At 40.7% G+C, this 23,481-nt stretch overlaps 1 protein-coding gene across 4 annotated transcripts in view; it reads left to right on the top strand.

The window, feature by feature from the left end:
* Positions 1 to 23,481, top strand: part of pde4ba (phosphodiesterase 4B, cAMP-specific a) — a 620,274-nt gene that overhangs the window by 407,913 nt on the left and 188,880 nt on the right. Inside the window, exon 1 of one of the 4 annotated variants that reach the window (XM_072273879.1) lies at positions 16,992 to 17,132. The exons of the other annotated variants lie outside the window; for them this stretch is intronic. Coding sequence (XP_072129980.1) covers positions 17,023 to 17,132 — 110 coding nt within the window. The 5' untranslated portion in view covers positions 16,992 to 17,022. Of the gene's footprint in view, positions 1 to 16,991; positions 17,133 to 23,481 lie in introns of those variants that run through there. 4 annotated transcript variants of the gene reach the window in all.

The following is a 23,481-nucleotide window of genomic DNA, read 5'->3' as shown; positions in this document are numbered from 1 at the left end:
AAATGGACTCCCCTCTATCTTGAGGCTGTCCCCTCTTGTCCTAGACTCCCCCACCATGGGAAACATCTTTTCCACTACTCTTTCTCTACCCTCTCTAGGCCTTTCAAGATTCAAAGGTTTCAGTGAGACCCCCCTCATCCTTCTAACTTCCAGCAAGAACAGACCCAGAGCTATCAAACGTTCCTCATATGGTCACCATTTCATTCCCAGAATCATCCTTGCGAACATCCTCTGAACCCTCTCCAAAGCCAGCACACCTTTTCTAAGATGAGGAGCCCAAATCTGTTCACGATGCTCAAGGTGAGGCCTCACCTGAAGCCTTATAAAGCCTCAGCATCACATCCCTGCTCTAGTATTCTAGACCTCTTGAAATGAATGCTAACATCACATTTGCCATTCTCACCACTGACTACAAGTTAACCTTTGATGATGATTTTGAGGACACGCAGTCCTCTTTTATTGTCATTTAGTAATGCGTGCATTAAGAAATGACACAATGTTTTTCCAGAATGACATCACGGAAACACATGACAAAACAACTTAAAAACTAACAAAACCACATAATTATAACATATAATTATGACGGTGCAAAGCAATACTGTAGTTTGATAAGAACAGACCATGGCACGGTAAAAGTCTCAAAGTCTGTTGAAAGTCCCATCATCTCACGCAGACGGTAAACCTCCAGTGCCGCCAAATTGCTGATGCAGCATCCTGGAAGCATCCGACCACAGTCTGACTCCAAGTCCATCCGAAAACTCCGAGCCTCCGACCAGCTCTCCGACACCGAGCACCAAGCACCGAGTACCACCTCTGCTGAGAGCTTCGACCCCGGCCCTGGCAATAGGCAAAGCCGCGGATTTGGGGCCTTCCCCTCCGGAGATTCTCGATTGCACAGTAGCAGCGGCAGCGAAGCAGGCATTTCAGAAGTTACTCCAGGTGTTCCTCCGTGCTTCTCACGGCTGACTTCATCAAATCCGAATTGTGCATGGCCCCCTAGTTACACATACGATATTCATTCGGAACAGCCGTGTGCGCTGCGTCACGCCGCCATCTTCTCCTCCCTCCTTTAGGGTGTTCTGCACAAGGACTCCCAAGTCCTTTTGGATCTCTGATTTTTGGAATTTCTCCCCATTTAGAAAATACTCCGCACATTTATTTCTACTACCAAACCGCACGAGCATGCATTTTTCTACATTGTATTTCATTTGCCACTTTCATTCTCCTAATCTGTCTAAGTCCTTCTGCTTCCTACCTGCTTCCTCAACACTACCTGCTCTCCACCAATCTTGGTATGATCTGCAAACTTGACAACAAAACCATCTTTTCCATCATGTAAATCATCGATATACAGCATAAAAAGAAGGGGTCCCAACACCGACCCCTGCAGAACACCACTAGTCACTGGCAGCCAACCAGAAAAGGATTCTTATTCCCACTTACTGCCTCCTACCAATCAGCCAAGCTCTTACCATGCTAGTAACTTTCCTGTGATACCATAGGCTCTTAACTTGTTAAGTAGCCTCATGGGTGGCACCTTGTCCAAGGCCTTCTGAAAGTCCAAATATATAATGTCTACTGCCTCCCCTTTATCTATTACACTTGTAATCTCCTCAAAGAATTCCAACAGGTTTGTCAAGCACGATTTTCCCTGAAGGAAACCATGCTGACATTGTCCTGTCTTGTCCTGTGTCGTTAAGTACTCCATAACCTCATCCTTAACAACTAACTCCATCATCTTCCCAACAACTGAGGTCAGGCTAACTGGTCTATAATTTCCTTTCTGCTGCCTTCCACCCTTCATAAAGAGTGGAATGACATTTGCAGTTTTCCAGTCCTCTGGCACTATGCCAGAGTCCAATGATTTTTGAAAGATTATTGCTAATACCTCCATAATTTCTACTGCTACCTCTTTCAGAGCCCTAAGATGCAGTTCATCTGGTCCGGGTGACTTATGTACCCTTAGGTCTTTCAACTTTTTCAGCACCTTCTCCTTTGTAAAAGTAACTGCTCTCACTTCTATATAGGGTGATTTGCCCAGTTTAACAGGGATTCTTAATGCAAGTGCTATATACAATCTTACCTTTAAAGTCTAAAACACTTTCAGTTGTTCTTCATTAGGTCACAGGGTTGTCAGAGCATTTCTTGACCTTCAGCAGATTGTTAAGCGATTGAGCAATAGTCGATTGATCTGCTACTAGCTTGTCAATACATTAGTTAGCAATAATTTTATCTGACATAGCTGTCAATCTTTTTTATTTCATCACTATCATTCTCACATGAATCACTAGGGGCCGCTGTAGAGACCTTCTACTGCATCCTGAATTTCTTTGAAGTTCAGATGGTGGCGCTGTTCCTGGAGTCTTGTAATGCTCCCAAGTACGGATGGTGGCACTATATAATGAGACTATTCAATGTGAGCTGCAATTCCTCAGGCAGAGCTCCGGAATTAGGTGTTCCCCAGGGCGGAGCACCAGCAGTAGCATTTCAAACAGACCACCCACTTGAAGTCTCAGTGGTGCGTTTCCATTTTCTTTTAGTTTGCTTTGAAACTTCATACAATGCATATTCATTGAACTACAATGTTCTTTTGCTCACTCATTTAATGCAGAAGTTTCCTCTTTAGACACTTTAAGCTGTTTTCGTAGTTTATCACATTTTTGGCATTTCTTTTGATTAGTCAGACTATTCGCATCGTTAGTTTTCAATCACTCACACATATTACTAAGCTTGTTTTTAATCTTTCCATTCATTCTTTCTACTAAGCCTGCTGCCTGAGGATGGTAGCTGTAATGGAAATGTTGGTCATGCTGTAAGGCCTTATATACTTCCTTTATTACCTTCCCGGTAAAGTGGTAAACATTTAGCTACTGTAATTGCATCATTCTTTCTACAAGGAAATGCTTCACCGCTTCATGAAAAAACATCAATGATGGCCGGTGTATATTTATATCCTTCACACGAAAGTAATTCTATGAAATCCATCTGTACAGTCCATCAGAGAGCAGTGTATCAGACCCTTCCACCTTCACTAGTTTTCCTGGATTTTGTAAAACCTGTATCATGCATTGTTCACAAACTTGAGCTTGCAATAAGCCAGGGGCATACTATATTTGATTTTTACGTTCTAGCAATACCCTTTACAGCCTCCAGGTAAAGAAGGTACTGTGCCCCACAGGGTGGTGGAGCATTTGGGTTGATGGTCACTATATACAGCTCAACTAGAGTCATAGAAAAGTACAGCACAGAAGCAACACAAAATGCTGAAGGAACTCAGCAGGCCAGGCAGCATCAACCGAAAAGAGCACAGTCCACTTTTTGGGCTGAGACCCTTCAGCAGGATGGGTCTCAGCTCGATAAGTGTACTGTACTCTTTTTCATAGATGCTGCCTGGCCTGCTGAGTTTCTCTAGCATTTTGTGTGTGTTGTTTGATTTCCAGCATCTGCAGATTTTGTTTTGTTTGTGGTCAGCACAATAGACAATAGGTGTAGGAGTAGACCATTCGGCCCTTCAAGCCAGCACCGCCATTCACTGTGATCATGGCTGATCATCCACAATCAGTATCCAGTTCCTGCCTTATCCCAATAACCTTTGATCCCACTATCTTTAGAGCTCTATCCATCTCTTTCTTGAAAGCATCCAGAGACTTGGCCTCCACAGCCTTCTGGGGCAGAGCATTCCATATATCCACCACTCTTTGAGTGAAAAAGTTTTTCCTCAACTCTGTTCTACATGGGGCTACCCCTTATTCTTAAACTGTGGCCTCTGGTTCTGGACTCACCCATCAGCGGGAACATGCTTCCTGCCTCCAGTGTGTCTAATCCCTTAATAACCTTATATGTTTCAATAAGATCCCCTCTCAGCCTTCTAAATTCCAGAGTATACAAGCCCAGTCGCTCCAATCTTTCGACATATGACAGTCCCCTTGGCCCTTTGGCTCATCTAGTCCATGCCAGACCATTTAAACTGCTTAACCCTTTGACCTGCACCCAGACCATAGCCCTCTATACCCCTGATATCCATGTATCTATCCAAATTTCTCTTAAGCATTGAAATCAAGCTCGCATGCTCACTCCACACTCTCATGACCCTCTACGTGAAGAAGTTCAGATTCAGAATCAGGTTTATTATCACCGGCGTGTTTTGTGAAATTTGTTAACTTAGTGCAGCAGTTCAATGCAAAACATAATATAGAAGAAAAATAATAATAATAAACAAATAGATCTTATTCAGTATACTTTATACAGTATACATATATTGAATAGATTAACAATTGTGCAAAAAGCAGAAATACTATATATTAAAAAAAAGTGAGGTAGTGTCCAAGGGTTCAATGTCGATTTAGGAATCGGATGGCTGAGGGGAACAAACTGTTCCTGAATCACTGAGTGTGTGCCTTCAGGCTTCTGTACCTCCTACCTGATGGTAACAGTGAGAAAAGGGCATACCCCGGGTGCTGGAGGTCCTTAATAATGGACGCTGCCTTTCTGAGACACCGCTCCTTGAAGATGTCCTGGGTACTTTGTAGGCTAGTACCCAGGATGGAGCTGACTAGATTTACAACCCTCTGCAGCTTCTTTCAGTCCTGTGCAGTAGCACCCTCCATACCAGACAGTGATGTAGCCTGTCAGAATACTCTCCACGGTACATCTATAGAAGTTTCTGAGTGTATTTGTTGACATGCCAAATCTCTTCAAACTCCTAATAAAGTATAGCCGCTGTCTTGCCTTCTTTATAACTGCATCAATATGTTGGGACCAGGTTAGATCCTCAGAGATCTTGACACCGAGGAACTTGAAACTGCTTACTCTCTCATGTTCCCCTTAAACTTCCCACCTTTCACCCCTAACCCATAACCTCTCGTTGTAGTCTCACCCAAACTCAGTGGAAAAAGCCTGCTTGCATTTATCCTATCTATACTTTTGATAATTTTGTATAACTCTATCAAATCTCCCTTCAGTCTTCAATGTTCCAAAGAATAAAATCCTAACCTACTCAATCTTTCTTTATAACTGAGTTCCTCCAGTCCCAGCAACATGCTTGTAAATTTTCTCTGTACTTCCTAAACCTTACTTGTATCTTTCTTGTAGGCAGCTGACCAAAACTGCATACAATACTCCAAATCGGGCCTTACCAACACCCTATACAACTTCAACAAAACAACCCATCTCCTTACTCAATACTTCGATTTATGAAGGCCAATGTACCAAAAGCCTTTTTTATGACCCAATCTACCTGTGCCGACACTTTCAATGAATTGTGGATCTATTTTTCCAGATCCCTTTGTTCTACTGCACTCCTCAGTGCCCTACCGCTCACTGTGTAAGAACTACCCTGGTTGGTCCTACCAAAGTGCAACACCTCACACTTGTCTGCATTAAATGCCATCTGCCATTTTTCAGCCCATCGTTCCAGCTGGTCCAGATCTCACTGCTTGCTTTGACTGTCTCCCTTGCTGTCCACTATACCTCCAATCTTGGTGTCATCCACAAATTTGCTGATCCAGTTAACCACATTATATCCAGATAATTGATATCGATAGCAAACAATAACGGACCCAGCACTGATTCCTGCAGCACACCACTAGTCACTGGCCTCCAGTCAGAGAGGCAACCATCTACTACCACTCTCTGGCTTCTCCCACAATGCCAATGTCTAATCCAACTTACTACTTCGTTCTGAATGCTAAGCGACCGAACTTTCTTGACCAACCACCCATGCGGGACTTTGTCAAGTGCCTTGCTTAAGTCCACGCAAACAACATTCAGTACCTTGCCTTCATCTACTTTCCTGATAAATTCCTCAAGAAACCTCATAGGATTGGTTAGACATGACCTGCCATGCCTGAAGTCATGTTGACTATCCTTAGTCAGTTCCTGTCTACCAAAAATACTCATTTAGAATACTTTCCAATAACTTTCTGACTACTAATGTCAGTCTCACCAGCCCATAAGTTTTTGGTTTATTTTTAGTGCCTTTCTTAAACAGCATCTTACCCATTTCATTTGGCTGGAGGGCCCAAAGTTGCAGTGGAACCTTGGAGAGCAGAGGTTCCAAATCAGCACTGAATGGAAACAGCCCTCCTACAACTTCCTGTTCAAAGGTTGCCTCTGTTCCTAATGTACAAGAGAGCAATAAAGGAAAGCCCTTTCCTCCTTCCAAACACCACTGACTTCATCCAGTCATTGACAAGACCTACCGACCTGACATTCCTTGCAGACCATGCCATTGGTCAAAGGTCCTTTGTTGCCCTACCCCTGGAACCTGCTAGACTTAGGTAAGGTTTCCTGTTCTGCTGATTTTGTATTATCCACTGAACCTTGTAGGCAAGCCATGATGCCCCCCCCCCCGCAATACTAGAATCACGCACATACATTTCAGAAGTGCATAGGACAAATTTTCTTACTGATATAGTGATCCACTTTCTACAGTGAAGATAACAGCAACACTCACTGAGTTTTAGATCTAAGCGGAATCTAGAGAAATCTCCAGAGGCTTTCAAGGCACTTGCACAAAAGTGTTTCCAACTCCTTGATAGGTGGGTAGTGAGTAACTGCCACTTAAACAAAATTGGTTGACTACTACTGAAATAATATAGTCCACCATTGCTCTCTGATATACACATATTAAGTCCCTCAGGAATGTAGGTAATAGTAGCTCCCATCTTACAGAATAAATCTCTTCCACATAAGTTTACAGGCAGATCCGGAGAAAGGACAAAGGTATGATGTAAATCCTGATCCCCTATGCTAATCTCCATGGAGTATGATGTTCTTGAAGCCCTGAAATTTAACCTCATATAATTCAAACTTTGGGCCTAATGATACTCTCATTAATGTTTCCAAGTCCATAATGCTAGGTTTGTGACACAAAACAATAGCTTTAAGTTTCTGAAGAGCTTTTTCTAAACCTGTCTCTGGATCAGGCAGTTCTACTATTGTGCGTTATTACCAATTTCTAGTCGCCCTTCCTCACCCTACTTGGTATATTTTCTCAAGCACGAGAAAATCTGCAGATGCTGGAAATCCAAAGCAACACACACAGAATACTGGAGGAACTCAACAGGTCAGGCAGCATCTATGGAAAAGAGTAAACAGTCAGTGTTTTGGGCCAAGACCCTCTTGCTCTTGATGTGTGTATAGAATGCCATGGGATTCTCTTTAACTCTAGTTGCCAAGGACTTGTCATGTCCCCTCCTGGCTTTCCTAATTCCCTTCTTGAGTTCTTTTCTGGCTTTTTTATAATCCTCAAGGACTCTGTTTGATTAAAGTTTCCTAAGCTTCGCATGCTTCTCCTCTTTCTTCTTAACTAAATTCATTACCTTCCTCGATATCCAAGGTTCTCTTACTTTGTCATCCAAGTCCTTCCTTCTGACTGGAACATAACAAAACAACCTCTCCCTCAATGTCGCAGAAACAAAGGAGCTGTTTGTGGATTAAAGGAGGAATGGAGACGGGCTAACCCCTATTGACATCAATGGATCTGGGGTTGAGAGGGTAGACAGCTTTAAGTTCCTCGGCATCAACATCACCGAGGTCCTCACGTGGTCTGTACGCACCAGCTGTGTGGTGAAAAAGGCACAACAGCGCCTCTTTCACCTCAGACGTTTGAGGAAGTTTGGTATGGGCCCCCAAATCCTAAAAACTTTCTACAGGGGCACAACTGAGAGCATCCTGACTGGCTGCATCACTGCCTGGTATGGGAACTGTACCTCCCTTAACCGCAGGACTCTGCAGAGGGTGGTGCAGACAGCCCGGCGCGTCTGTCGTTGTGAACTTCCCATGATTCAGGACATTTACAAGGACAGGTGTGTAAAGTGGGCCCATAGGATCATTGGGGACCCGAGTCACCCCAACCACAATCTATTCCAGCTGCTACCATCTGGGAAACGGTACCACAGCATAAAAGCCAGGACCAACAGGCTCCGGGACAGCTTCTTCCAACCAGGCCATCAGACTGATTAACTTACACTGATTTGAGTGTACTGTATATTACATTGACTGTTCTACTTATTATAAATTACTATGATTGCACATTGCACATTTAGATGGAGATCTAACGTAAAGATTTTTACCAAACATGCATGTGAAGGATGTAAGCAATAAACTCAATTCAATTCAATACCTGTCCTGTATTCTGTGCAATTGGTCTTTAAGCACCCTCACATGGCACATGTGACTTGTCGAAAAATAGTAGTTCCCAATTAACTCTCCCAAATTCCCACCTAATGTTCTCGTAATTTACCCTGCTCCGTTTTAGTACTCTCCCACAAGGTCCATACTTATCTATAGCTATCTTAAAAGTTAAGAAGCTGTTGTCACTGTTCCCTAACTATTCAGCCACTGAAACATCTCTTTCAAATCTTTTTATTATTATTATCCAAAATTAACGCGAGTACATCGAAGTAAACAACACTTACCATGTCTCAAGAAAAAAAACATTATTTTAAAGATTGAAAAAATTTTGGTGATTAAAAAAAACCCTACTAAGCAAGAAAAAGTGGGAAAAAAAAACCATTAGGTGCTCAACCCCGGAGCCATGCATCATACAAAAAGCTTCTAAAGATAAACATCAAACCACCAGCAAGAAAAAAAAAGTACCAAAAATTTACAATTAGATCGTGGAGGAAATTTATTAACTCAAATGATGATAATGAGCAAATGAACCCCATCTTTTCTCAAGATCAAACATAGGTTCATAGGTTCAGGCTATGAACCTATGCTCAGGCTCATTACCCGACACCATGTCCTGTACAGTCCCTCATTTTGTTGAACTATCTACATATTTACTCTGCCCCATCTAAACCTTTTGCACTCAGAAAATACCAATTTATATTAGGAAAGTTGAAATCCCCCATGACAACCCTTTTGTTTTTACACCTTTCCTTAATCTGCCTGCATATCTGTTCCTCAATGTCCCTAACCTATTGGCTACTGGGGCGGTGGGGGGGGAACGCGGTTGTAATACAATCTTATTAGCATGATTGCACCATTTTGATTTTTGAGCACTCCCCATATAGAGTCAGTGGATGAGCCTTCCATTATGTCTCCTCTGAGTGATAAGTAATGCAACTCCTCTGTCTCTGTCTCTGTCTCTGTCTCTGTCTCTATCTCTATCTCTATCAAAATATCAAAACCCTAGGGCATTAAGTACCCATTCCTGTTCCTCTCTCGACCAAGTCTCTGTAATGACCACAATATCATAGTTCCGTTGGCTGATCTATGCTCTACATTCATCACCTTTACCTATAATAGTCCGAACAGTTTTTCCTGGCCCAGACATCTCTCCACCTTCCTCTCCATCCTTCCGCTTTCTGTTCTGGTGCTCTGGTTCCCATCCCCCTGTCAAACAGTTTTAACCCTTCCACATAGCCCTAGCAAACTTCCCAGCCAGGGTATCGGTTCCCTTCTAATTTAGTTTTGGTGCAAGCTGTCCCTCTTGTACAGGTCACTCCTGTTGCAAAAAATTTCCAAGTATTTAAGAACCTGAAACCCTGCCCCCTGCACCAGTTCCTCAGCCACTCATTTATCTGTACCATCCTCCCATTCCTGCCCAAATGAGGACGTGGCAATCCTGTAATCCTGAGATAACTACCTTGGAGGTTCTGGCTCTTCAGCCTCTTTCCTAACTCCCTATACTCACTGTTCAGGATCTCTTCCCCTCTCTACCTAGGTATGCATTGGTACCAATGTGCACGACGGCCTCTGACTGCTTACTCTTCCTCCTGAGAATATCCTGCTGCCATTCTCAGACATCCTTGACCCTAGCAGGTTGTTGATTTCCTTTTATTTTAAGACAGCTGGACTACGCTCCAAAATCATTCCCGAGTGAGTCATGTTTCATGTTGACATATGAATTCAGGAGTACCCTTGTAAGAATTGTATAACCAAGTTAGCTTTAAGTGAACTTTCTCTGCAACAAAACAAACAATTTTTGAGTTCACCCATGCATCGGATATTCATGTCTAATCAACTTACCTTTAACGGCTGTGGCACAACCAGGAGTATGTTTATCTTGGATTCAGAATGTTGCTGTTTTAAGCCCTACTCCAGAGACACAAGTGGCAAATGAAATACAATGTTGGGAAGTGTATGGTCATGCACCTCGGTGGAAGAAATAAACGGGCAGACTATTATTTAGATTGGGAGAGAATTCAAAACGCAGAGATGCAAAGGGACTTGGGAGTCCTTGTGCAAGATATCCTAAAGGTTAACCTCCAGGTTGAGTTGGTTGTGAAGAAGGCGAATACAATGTTGGCATTCATTTCTAGATGTATAGAATATAAGAGCAGGGATTTGATTTTGAGGCTCCATAACGCACTGGTGAAACCACATTTGGAGTAGTGTGTGCAGTTTTGGGCTCCTTATAGGATCTACTGACATTGGAGAAGGTTCAGAGAAGATTCATGAGAATGATTCCAGGAACGAAAGGGTTACTGTATGAGGGACGTCTGGCAGCTCTTGGGCTGTATCCCCTGGAGTTCAGGAGAATGAGGGGGGATCTCATAGAAGCATTCAGAGTGTTAAAAGGCCTGAACAGATTAGATATGGCAAAGTTATTTCCCATGTTAGGGGATTCTAGGACAAGAGGGCACGACCTCAAGATTGAATGATGCCCTTTTAGAACTGATTGTGGAGAAATTACTTTAGCCAGGGGGTGGTTAATCTGTGGAATTTGTTGCCACGAGCGGTTGTGGAGGTCAAGTCATTGAGTGTATTTAAGGCAGAGATAGATAGGTGCTTGATTAGCCAGGGCATCAAAGGGTATGGGGAGAAGGCAAGGGAGTGGGGATGACTGGAAGAATTGGATCAGCCCATGATTGAATGGCGGAGCAGACTCAATGGGCTGAATGGCCTACTTCTGCTCCTATATCTTATGGTCTTACCAGTATGAAATTCTAAGCTAATAAGTTGCAGTATTGAAGGTGCACTGCATTGCTGAAGATATTGCCCTTTTTTATTCCTTGAATGGATGCGGGCTTTTCCAGCTGAGCCAACATTTACTTGTCCATCTCGATTTGTCCACGTGAAGGCTGTGACCAGCATCTACTTGTCCACCCCTTAATTGCTGAGAGGAAGGTGGTGATGAACTGCTTTCATGAATTACTGCAGCCCTTGAGGAATGGGTATCCCCACAATGTTGTTAGGGAGGGAATATGCCCAACAGCAATGAAAGAAATGCAATCCATTTCCAAGTCGGGGTGGTGTGGCTTGGAGGGCAATTTCCAGATGGTGGTGTTACCTTGTTTTAAGTGCCTTTGTTAAACTGATGGGCCTGTTTCTCTGACCCTGGTGAACCTAAAAGATTCCATGTAACAATTCTGAGAAGAATAGGAAGTTATATCAATACACTTGTCAATATTTGTTCTGCAATCAGTATCACTAAAACAATTTATTTGGTCACTGTTGTTTGTGAGATATAACTGTTCAAGTTGGATTTTGTGTTTCATACTTGGCAACAGTTTCTGAAAGATAAAGCAAAGATCTATAGACAAATATAAAAGAATAGGAGGTGAATTTTTTGAAATATAAAAATATGTTTCAAGTCTTTATAGGATAGCTAGGGAGATGAACGGGCATTTAGGGGAAAGAGTTACAAATTTAAAATAAGCACCAAAATAAAATAGGAGCAGGAGTTGGCCATCAGTTCCTTAACACCTGCCCCACCATCTAATATGATCAAGGCTCATTCATCCTGGCTTTAACTCCTCTTCTGTGACATTTCTCTCTACCCCTATGTTCCTTGATCAGTCAAATATCATCCACTCCACTTCAAGTACATCAAATGATTCGGCTTCCATCACCTCACAGGGCACAGATTCCCAGAGGTTCACCGTACCCTGCAATGAGAAATTTCCACATACCTCAGTTTTAAAGGGCTATCCCCTTACCTTGTAGTTGTGTCCTCTTGTTATTGAACATTCCAACATCAATCCTGTGGAGCCCCCTAGGATCTTATGTGGTTGACTTTGTTCCCATTCAGAACGGAGTGATTGACAAGATTAACCTTTCCAGGAATTAATTATCTAACATCTAATAAAACAGGCACCATAATTTATTCACAAAGCTTCTAATAGTCATAGTTATAAAGCCTATGGATCAAAGCAGTCAGGTTTTATAATGTATGTGGAAAGATCACTTTCAATTAGCTGCTGTTGAATTCTTGCCTTTCATAGGAAAGTGAGCTTTCTATCTTGAGCTTATTATAGCTTCAAAGTTAGTCTGTCAAGATCCAGGATGGCTTGCTTCTATTTTAATTCTATTATTTCTGAGGTGTTTCCCGAGTCAATGTGATATCCGTAGGGGCAGCACAAGATTCTTGAATGTGCATGAAGATCAGTACGTACTGTGGAAAGTGTTGTGCTCCTTCAGTCATTTTTGTTGGGGTTTTGTGTGCTCCTAATGAGAAGGTGGATGTTGGAAGCTTTATCTTTCCAAGGGATTTGAACAATTTTGCAGAGGAAGCATAAGTGGCGTGTTGCCAGTATTTCAAAGCGCTTAGTGAAGATTGTAGATCTTTCTGAAGCATAAGGAGGGTGGCATTTCTACTGCTTATTTGTTGGTCATTAATGTACTGTTTTTGAGTTCTGATCTCTCTAATCCCCAAACAGCATAACACTCTGCTGGTGTACTGGGGGCTGTGGAGAAAATTGTCATCGACATAAATCATCAATGAGAATTTCCACACATTTCAGGATCTTACTCTGGATATTTATTGGTGGAGGATGTGATATGATCACAGTTTGTGGAGTTTTTCTTATGGATATCTAGGGTAAGATCCATTTTCTTTCACTTTGGAGTGAGTAAGTCAAGACTTGGAGCTGGGTCTCCGAATATGTGTGTATGTCATCTGTTTACTGATGTTGGTCCAAGAGTGAAGATGATGAGGGTTCATCCTGCAGGCTAGCTCCATGTCGGCAGGAATCTTTTGCAGTGGAGGTACAGAATTACAGTGAGAGATATTGCTTGACATCATTCAACACTGGGACTGTGTCAGTGGTGAAACCACTGATGAGAATTATGTGAAGGATGTATGATTTTGATATACATCTGAGGAGAACAAGATTTCAGAAGAATTTCCACAGTATCTCTTGGATGAAGGCTTATACAATGTCAGAAAGGACCATGTATACTGGCTAATGCATTTTACCTTTTCATATTTTCTAACAACATAGAAAACCCATTTAGCTCGTCAAATTTATGCAGGCTCTTGGGTCTACCCTCTAAATCTCAGTCCCTGCATTTGTTTCCAAAAAATCCATTCTCTTACACATTGTCATTAATACCTCTTCTCATTAAACTACCCTTGTATTATTTTGTGGTGAAAGCCATTGTGCCTCATGATGGACAGAATCTACTCGGTCTTCAGCCACTAGGAGAGATCAGTTGAGGAAGATCATTGCAATGACTTGCAGACATTTGGAATTTGGATCTATCTCTTTTAAGAGATAGTAATGATTAAGACCATAAGACGTAGGAGCTGAATTAGACCATCTGGCCCATTGAGTCTGCTCCACCATTCAATCATGGCTGATCCTTTTTTTTTATATCCTTCTCAACCCTAGTTCCCAGCCTTCTCCCTCAGCCGTCTTTGATGCCATGTCCAATCAAGAACCTATCAATCTCTGCCTTAAATACACCCAATGACCTGGCCTCCACATTTGCATGTAGCAACAAATTCCACAAATTCACCACCTTTTGACTAAAGTAATTTCTCCGGCATCTCTGTTTTGAAAGGGTGCCCCTCACTCCTGAAGCTATGCCCTCTTGTCCTAGACTCTCCCACCATAGGAACCAACCTTTCCACATCTACTCTGTCTAGGCCTTTCAACATTCAAAAGATTTCAGTGAGATCCCCCCCTCATCCTTCTGAATTCCAGTGAGTACAGACCCAGAGCTATCAAACGTTTTTTGTATGATAACCCTTTCATTCCTGGAATCATCCTTGTGAACCTCCTCTGGACCCTCTCTAATGCCAGCACATCTTTTCTAAGATGAGGGGCCCAAAACTGTTCACAATACTCAAGGTGAGGCCTCACCAGTATCATAAAACCGCAGCATCACATCCTTGCTCTTGTATTCTAGACCTCTTGAAATGAATGCTAACGTGGTATTTGCCTTCCTCACCACTGATTCAACCTGCAAGTTAACCTTAAGGGTGTTCTGCACAAGGAATCCCAAATCCCTCTGCATCTCAGATTCCTGGATTTTCTCCCCATTTAGAAAATAGTCTGCACATTTATTTCTACTACCAAAGTGCATGATCATGCATTTTCCAACATTGTACTTCATTCGTCAATTTCTTGCCCATTCTCCTAATCTGTCTAACTCCTTCTGCATCCTACCTGTTTCCTCAACACTACCTGTCCCTCCACCAATCTTTGTATCATCTGTAAACTTGGCAACAAAGCCATCTATTCCATCATCTAAATCATTTATATACAGCATAAAAAGAAGTGGTCCCGACACCAGCTCCTGTGGAACACCACTAGTCACTGGCAGCCAACCAGAAAAGGATCCTTTTATTCCCACTCACTGTCTCCTACCAATCAGCCAATGCTCTAACCATGTTAGTAACTTTCCTGCAATAACTTGAGCTCTTAACTTGGTAAGCAGCCTAATGTGTGGCACCTTGTCAAAGGCCTTCTGAAATTCCAAATAAACAGCATCCACTGCATCCCCTTTATCTATCCTACTTGTAATGTCCTCAAAGAATTTCAACAGCTTTGTTGGGCAGGATTTTCCCTGAAGGAAACCAAGCTGACTTTGTCCTATCTTGTCCTGTGTCACTAAGTACTCCATCACCTCATCCTTAACAATTAATTTCAACATCTTCCCAACCACTGAGGTCCGGCTAACAGGTCTATAATTTCCATTCTGCTGCCTTCCATCTTTCTTAAAGAGAGGAGTAACATCTGCAATTTTTCAGATTTTTGTAAGATCATTTCTAATGTCACCACAATCTCTAACACTACCTCTTTCAGAACCCTATGGTGCAGTTAATCTGGTCTGGGTGACTCATGTATCTTTAGGTCTTTAGCTTTTTGAGCACCTTCTCACTTGTAACAGTAACTGCACCCACTTCTCTTCCTTCACTCACTACAACATCAGGCATATAGCTAGTGTCTTCCACAGTGAAGACTGATGCAAAATACACATTTAGTTCATCAGCCATCTCCTTGTCCTGTTATTATTTCTCCTGCCTCATTTTCTAGCGGTCCTATATTCACTCTCATTTCTTGAAAAAACTTTTACTATCCACTTTGATATTATTTGCTAGCTTGCTTTCATACTTTTATCTTTTCCCTTCTAATGATTTTTTTTAGTTGCTCTCTGTAGGTTTTAAAAACTTCCAATCCTCTATCTTCCTACTAATTTTTGCTTTGTCGTATGCCCTCTGTTTTGCTTTCACAGTAGCTTTGACTTGTCAGCCATGGTTGTACTATTTTACCATTTGGGTATTCTTCATTTTTGGAATGCACATGTCCTGCACCTTCCTCATTTTCCCCAGAAACACATGCCATTGCTGCTCTGCTGTCATCCTTGCCAGCAGCTCCTTCCAATTTACTTTGGCCAACTCCTCTCTCAACCACTGTAATTTCCCTTACTCCACTAAAATACTGCTACATCAGACTTTATTTTCTCTCTATCAGATTTCAAGTTGAACACAATCATATTGTGATCACTGGTTCCTAAGGGTTCTTTTACCCCACGCTCCCTAATTGCCTCTGGTTCATTACATAACACTCAACCTAGTATAGCTGATTCCCTAGTAGGCTCAAAGACAAACTGCTCTAAAAAGCTATCTCTTAGGCATTCAACAAACTCACTCCCTTGAGATTCATTACCAACCTGATTTTCTGATTGACTGGCATGTTAAAATCTCCCATGACTACTATAACATTGCCCTTTTGATACGCCTTTTCAATTTCCAGTTGTAACCTGTGGTCCACCTCCCAGCCACTGTTGGGAGGCTTGTACATAACTGCCATCAATGTCTTTTTACTGTTGCAGTTTCTTAACCCAACCCACAAGGATTCAATATCTTCCGATCCTATGTGACATCTTTCTACTGATTTGATGCCATTCTTTACCAGCAGAGCCACACCACCCCCTCTGCCTACCTTCCTATCTTTCCGATATAGCGTGTAGCCTTGGACATTCAGCTCCCATCTACAACCGTCCTTCAGCCATGATTCAGTGATGGCCACAACACCATACCTGGCAATCTGTAATATTGCAACAAGATCAGCCACCTTATTTCTTATACAATGTGCATTTAGAGTACCGTATTTGCTATCCTTTCTGATTCTGCATCCCTAATGATTTGATACTCAGCCTGTTGGCTGCAACTAAGTCCCATCACTTGCCTGTCCTTCCTGACAATCTGACTGCATGCTATCTTTACTTTTTTAACCCATTTTTCAACTCATACAGATTCAGCCTTCTCTTTGCATATGAGTAAAATTAGGTTCATAACTTGTGTCCAGATTTAGGAGCTTGAATACATATACCAGCAGAAATAAGGTTAATTTGGTGTTTGGGCTTTACACTGCTTGTGGTTCTGGAATGGTGGGAAGTTTGCGTCATATAGTACATTGTGGAATGGAGTCAGGGTCACTCTCATAGTCTCATGGTTCAGGAATTCCTTGAAGTTCTCTCTCTAACAGGCACTAACTTCTTCACAATCCCTGACAAGTTCTTCATCCCTGGCTTTCACTAAGAAGAACATTTGGAATGTTTGCACCATAAATGATCTTGACATCATAGAAGAATCCACATGTGGTCCTTATTCTGACCCCAGTGATATTAATTTCACTGGTTGGGAAACAGCTCCAGCAATTTTTATTTTACTGTACACTGGCAGTCCGTTCCAAGTAAAATAGAAAATCCACTTCAGGATTCAGTATGTGCAGATTACAGCTCACAGTAACAGGAGTCTAAGAAAGTTTTTGTGTGCATGTATTACGGTATATTCGGATTACGCAGATCTGAAATGTCAGAGAGATACCACTAGCTACGATGATTCTTCGCTCTTCTTTATGGGACTTTCCTGTAAAACATCCCAATAAAGTACATTTCTCCTTCAGTGACGAAGATATTAAACGAGCTCGTCTGTCTGCTAAACTCGGGTTTGTAATTTCTTTCTGCACAGGAGTGTTTCTTTCATGCTTTGAATAGCTGTTAAATTCAGAAAATTGATCTAGCATTTCATGAATATGTTTTTGTATAATTACACGGCAAACATTTGCTTGGCTTTATTTATCTGAACTGTCAGGCTTTGGATAATTTTGCTGTTTTTATTATATCATAACAAATAGTGAAATGGAGGTTTCACCTGAGTATACTTTCTTGGGTCTGAAATATAACTGCATCAAGTGCATGAGGAAAAACATTGAGTTAAACTTGTGACGTGAAATATTAACAAAAGTATGTGAATAAAATTGTAATGAAGACAATCTATTTGTGAGGACATTCACTGCATTTGTGGTGAGGATAAATTTGTACAGCTTCTCCCCAGTTTACGATTGCCTTACTTAAAATGCATCTGGTACATACAAACACAAACATTTGGGGGACCTGGAGTATGGATGTTCTGGCTGTCGTGGGGCAAACATTTGCTTGGTTTTATTTATCTGAACTGTCAAGCTTTGGATAATTTGCTGTTTTTATGATATCATAACAAATAGTGAAATTAAAGTCTCACTTGAGTACACTTTCTTGGGTCTGAAATATCTTCGGCCACTGCCACACTTCAGATATGAACTGTTTGTGTTGGAAACACTGTGGGGACAGGACCTTGGAGTTATCTGGCGAGAAGCTGTGTAGGTGTTGCATTCATTAATATCGTACAGCTTAATACAATTTAAAAGTTGGTATTTCTACCAATTGGCTCATAAAATTAAAACATTGTTACTTTTAATTTTGTGCTTTACCATGATTATTTTAACCATTGTTTGTACGCTAATTTTGATGCATTAGTCGATTTTCTGTTGCCCTCCTTAAACCTCATCCTACTTGGCATTTACAAGTATGTTTACAATTAAAGGTTACTTTTTCAGTATGGCAATAACTTCAAAACTTAGAAGAAAACAATGGTTGAAATGATGTGTCTTAGATGTGTTTAATCCTTACTGTTATATTCTACATTTAGTGACTCAAGGTGGTATTATTTCCATAGCTTTTCATACATTTAAATAACTTCTTTAAAAGTTTTATTGATCTGTGACAATTGTAACTGCAAAGCTTTTTTTTTTACTTTATTCACCCTTGAATGACAACAGTGGGTCATTTCATCATAAGACCATAACACAGGAGCAGAATTAGGCCACAGGGCCTGTCATGTCTGCTCTACTGTTCGATTATGGCTGATTTATTTTCCTTCACAACAACATTCTCCTACCTTCTCTGTGTAACCTTTGACACCCATACTAATGAAAAACCTATTAAACTCCACTTTAAATATACCCAATGGCTTGGCCTCCCCAGTCATCTCTGGCAATGAATTCCATAGATTCTCTGCACTCTGACTAAAGAAATTCCTCCTCTCTGTTCTAAAGGGACAGCCTTCTATTCCGTGACTGTGTCTTCTGGTCTTAGACTGTCCCTTATTGGAAACATCCTCTCCATGTCCACTTTATTTAGGCATTTCAATATGCAGCAGGTTTCGAAAAGATCCCCCCTCATTCTTCTAAACTCTAACAACTAGAGGCCCAGAGCCATCAAAAACTCCTCATACATTAACAATTTCACTCCCAGTATCATTCTTGTAAACCTCCTCTGGACCGTCTCCAAAGCCAACATGTGTTTTCATCAATAAGTGGTCCAGAACTGCTCAGAATACTCCAAATGTGATCGGATCATTGCCTTTTAAAGTCTCAGCATCACATCTTGGTTTTTATATTCTAGTCTCTTTGAAATGAATGCTAACATTGCACGTCCTTCCTTTCTACCAACTCAAACTGCAAGTTAACATTTAGAGAATTTTCCACTAAGACTCCCAAGTTCCCTTGTACATCGGATTTCTGAATTTGCTCCCCCTTTGGGAAATTGTCTATGCCTTTAGTTCTTCTACCATTATTACCTCTCCAGTGTTTTCTTTTTCCCAAGGGTTCTGTTGTTCACTCTTGCCTCTCCTTTACCCATTATATATCTGAAAATAAAACCTTTTGGTATCCTCTTTTATATTATTATTGGCTAGCATACCTTCATAATTCATGTTTTCTGTCTTAATTGCTTTTTTAGTTGTCCATTAGTTGGTTTTTAAAAGCTTCCAACTCCTCTAACTTCACTCTAATTTTTTCTATATTTTATACCCTCTCTTTTGCTTTTGTGCTGCCTCTGACTTGTCAGTCACGGTTGCTGCAACCTCCCTTTAAAGTGCTTCATCTTCTTTGGGATGAACTGATCTTCAATCTTCTGAATTACTCACAGGAACTCCTGCCTTGCTGCTCTCCTGTCATCTCTGCTAGTGTCCTTTTCCAATCCAGTTCTCTCTCATGCCCCTGTAGTTTTCATTACTCCACTGTAATACTGATTCATCTGATTTTAGCTTCTCCTTCTAAAGCAGCAGGGTATATTCTATCGTATTATGATCGCTGCCTACTGAGGGTTCTTTTACCTTGAGTCCCTAATCAAATATGGTTCATTACACAACACCCAATCCAGAATTGCCTCTTCCCTAGTTCACTCAAACATTGTCATAGAAAAGTACAGCACAGAAACAGGCCCTTCAATCCATCTAGTCTGTGCTGAACCATTTAAACTGCCTACCCCCATCGATCTACATTGGGACCTGAGTGCTCTGTACAACATGAACTGCTCCAAAAGCTATCTCATTAGAACATCAGCGAGCAGGACAAGTCCTTCAGCCCACAATGTTGTGCCGACCTTTTAGCTTACTCTAAGTTCTATCTAACTCTTCTCTTACATAGCCCTCCATTTTTTTTATCATCCGTGTGCCTACCTAAGAACTTCTTAAATATTCCAAGAAATTCCAAGCGAGGTCTAATGTTGCAGTAGCTGCAGCATTATTTTGTGGCTCTTGAACTTAATCCTCAGACCAATGAAAGCCAACACACCATACACATTCTTAGCAGTGCTATCAACTTACATGGTAGCATTGAAGGATCTATGGATATTGTCCCCAAGATTCCTCTTTTCCTCCACACTTTCAAGAATCCTGCCATGAAATGTATATTCTGCCTTCAGGTGCAACCATTCAAAATTAATCACCACACTTTTCTGAGTTGAACTAAATCAGCCACTTCTCAGCCTATCTCTGCATCCTGTCAGTGTCCCATTGCAACCTTTAACAACCCTCCACACTATCCACAACTCCACTAACCTTTGTGTCATCTGCCAACTTACTAACCTATCTTTCCACTTCTTCGTACAAGTCGTTTATAAAAATCACGGAGCAGAGGTCCCAGACAGATCTGTGCAGAACACCACTGGTCACTGACCTGCAGGTTGATACTGTCCATTTTTTTACCACTCTCTGCCTTCCATGTGCAAGTCAATTCTGTATTGACAGAGCCAAGTTTCCCTAGATCCCATGCCTCTTGATTTTATGAATGAGTTTCCCATAGGGAACCTTGTTAAACACTTTACTAAAATCCATATACACCACAGCTACTGCTCTACATTCATCATTGTGCTTTGTCACATTCTCAAAGAATTCAATTAGGATCACGAGGCATGGCCTGCACCTTGCAGAGCTATGCTGATTATCCCTAATTGTAGGCATTCTCTTAATTCTGGGATCCAGCACTAACCTGATTTTCCCAATCTACTTCCATATTGAAACTCCTATGACCATGACCATTGTAACATTGCCCTTTTTACATGCCTTTTCTCTGTCCCACTATAATTTCTACCCCACATCCTGGCTGTTGTTCGGGGGCCTGTATATAATTACCTTCAGTGTCTTTTTAACCCTGCAGTTTCTATGCACGATGGCTCTACATCTTCTGATCCTATGTCACTTCTTTCTAAGGATTTGATTTCATTTTTTACCAACAAACCCAACCCATCCCCGCTTCCCATCTGCCTGTCCTTTTGATATGGATGTTAAAGTCCCAGCTGGGATCCCCTTTCAACTATGACTTACCTGCTACTTTATAATTGTGCTGCAAGATCAACATTAATTTGTATACTGTTCATTGAAGTATGAAGGATCAAGGATTAACTTTATTCACCAAATGCATCGACATGTGTTAGAACTTTGCTGTGTTGTGTTAGTGTGACTTGTAACAAAATTGACATTCAACAATTATAAAGAATAAAGAATTTTATAAGAATAAAGCTAGAGGCTAAAGTACAAATGTGGAATGAAATGTGCATAAATACATTAAAGTGCAAAGGTAAATTACAAAATAAAACATCAAAGACTATTGAAGAAGCAAAAAATCTCTAGCTATATAAATAAAAGGAAAATCATGAGGTGGATGGGCTTACTAATATATATACACAATAAACTCACTTTTAATGGCAAGAAATTGTAGAAAATATGGGCCAGATTTTATAATGTTATGACAGCTATTTCGTGTATAACTATCATGTTTACTTTTTTTAAGTGGGGCACGCTTAGGGCTTCAATGTGTAAACTCACTGATAGCAATTTGCTGGTGTTTCTTAGATTGATCTGCAATTCTGAACTCTTGGGTTCAATGTCATCCTTTACAGGAGGAATAAATTTCAATTCTGAATTTTAAAATTTCTTGAAATATAAATTACATTTTGACTTTCCTTAAAACCACCAGAAATTGTATTCATAGTAAATCCTCTGAAATGCTAGTTTTGATATCTATTCATACAAACCTTATATTTATCTTGGTTTTCTGCCTCAATAATCTGCCTGTGCATATCTCTCAAAAAGACAAGAGATTCTGCAGATGCTGTAACTCCGGAGTAAAACACACAAAATGCTGGAGGTACTCATCAGGTCAAGTAGCACCTATGGAGAGGAGTAAAGACCCCACTTTCAATCCGAAACCCTTCATAATCCGGTGCCTGATGAAAGTTCTTGAACCAAAACATTGACTTTTTATTACTCTTCGTTGATGCTGCCTGACCTGCTGAGTTCCTCCAGCATTTTTTTGTGTGTTACTTTCCATATCTTTCCTTGTTCCATTGATTTCTTGCTTGTCTCTGCACTTTCAAATTATTATGTCAGGCCTAATTAACCCCCAATTTTGGTCATGATCTCAGCAGAAGCTATTGATGTTCAGGAAACTGGACCTAGGCATTACCATATAACATTACTTCTTAATGGTTTCCTCACTGTAAGTTAGTGGGATTTGGATCAGATACATTTATATGCAATATCCAACTTCACATCATAGCATTACCATCAGCTGCCTTGCCCCATGGACAAAAAAAAAACTCTACTTCTCTTTCCTCCTTTAAGAAACTTTGAAGATGATGTGCTTATAACTGATGGACAAGAGTGAAAATAAATATGAGTGGGCCAGCAGAGAAGGATAATTATTACATTGTGTCTAATTATCAGTAAGGTTGAGAAAGATAATGATTAAAAGTACCATGGTCAGACCTCTACCATTCTTATGTGCTGATGAAACGTAATCTCACAGTCACTTTACAAAAATCTTTCTGGAATTACTTGTTTAATTAAACTCTTCCTCCTATTTTCAACCAAAGACCACCTTTACAGTGTTTCTAGACTTCATTTGTGTCACATTCAAGCATGGTAAAATAGAACTGCAAAACTAAAACCAGTTTTCAAGGCTGCAAACTTTGATATTATGCCAAACACTTAGACTAAGTCCAAATGCTGCAGAAATCTAAGGTCCTTTCACTTTGGACTTTGTTCGTGTTGGCATATATTCTGAGTTTTTAAAGAAATGAAAATAAAGTGCCTCGATGAAAGAAAATATAATGTTACTGGTTTAGTATTTTCATGGTAAAATAAAGAGAATCATGAACTTTGATCCCTAAAAATTGGTAAAAGTTTGGGAATATCGTCTAATAAAGAACTGTTTCTTTGGTACAGTTGTTGTAAGTCACTGATAACCATAAATCTGAAAATTCCTTGTGTATCAGATGACATAAAAATAAGTACATGCTGTTAGAAAACATATCCTTCTGATCATTGTAATCATGAACACATAAATACATGTAAGGAATGTAGGTCCAACACAGTTCAGAGATCACAGTCAAGCATATCAAATGCAGAAACAGAAAGACAATCATTCAGTGGTTGTTTCTTTTCAACTGGTACCAGAAATTTCTGTTTGAGCAATATAAGAAGGTTTCTTACCTGACTCTTTCCTGTAGATTAACAGGGTTTTGGATCAGTAAGGATCAAAACAAAAAGTCAAGCAGGTGGAACCATTGAGCCGATGGTATATATTGCCTTGGATTTTTTAAGACACAGTTTGTTGTTGTGTTTAATTGCTTGAGGTCCAGAGGCCCAGCAATTTTCACCAATACTTAGATGTTGAAAGATTATATTCATTG

The sequence above is a fragment of the Mobula birostris genome, chromosome 12 (assembly GCF_030028105.1).
Source record: "Mobula birostris isolate sMobBir1 chromosome 12, sMobBir1.hap1, whole genome shotgun sequence".
In the NCBI taxonomy this organism is placed as follows: Eukaryota; Metazoa; Chordata; class Chondrichthyes; order Myliobatiformes; family Myliobatidae; genus Mobula; species Mobula birostris.
This window is presented reverse-complemented; position numbering and strand designations above follow the sequence as displayed.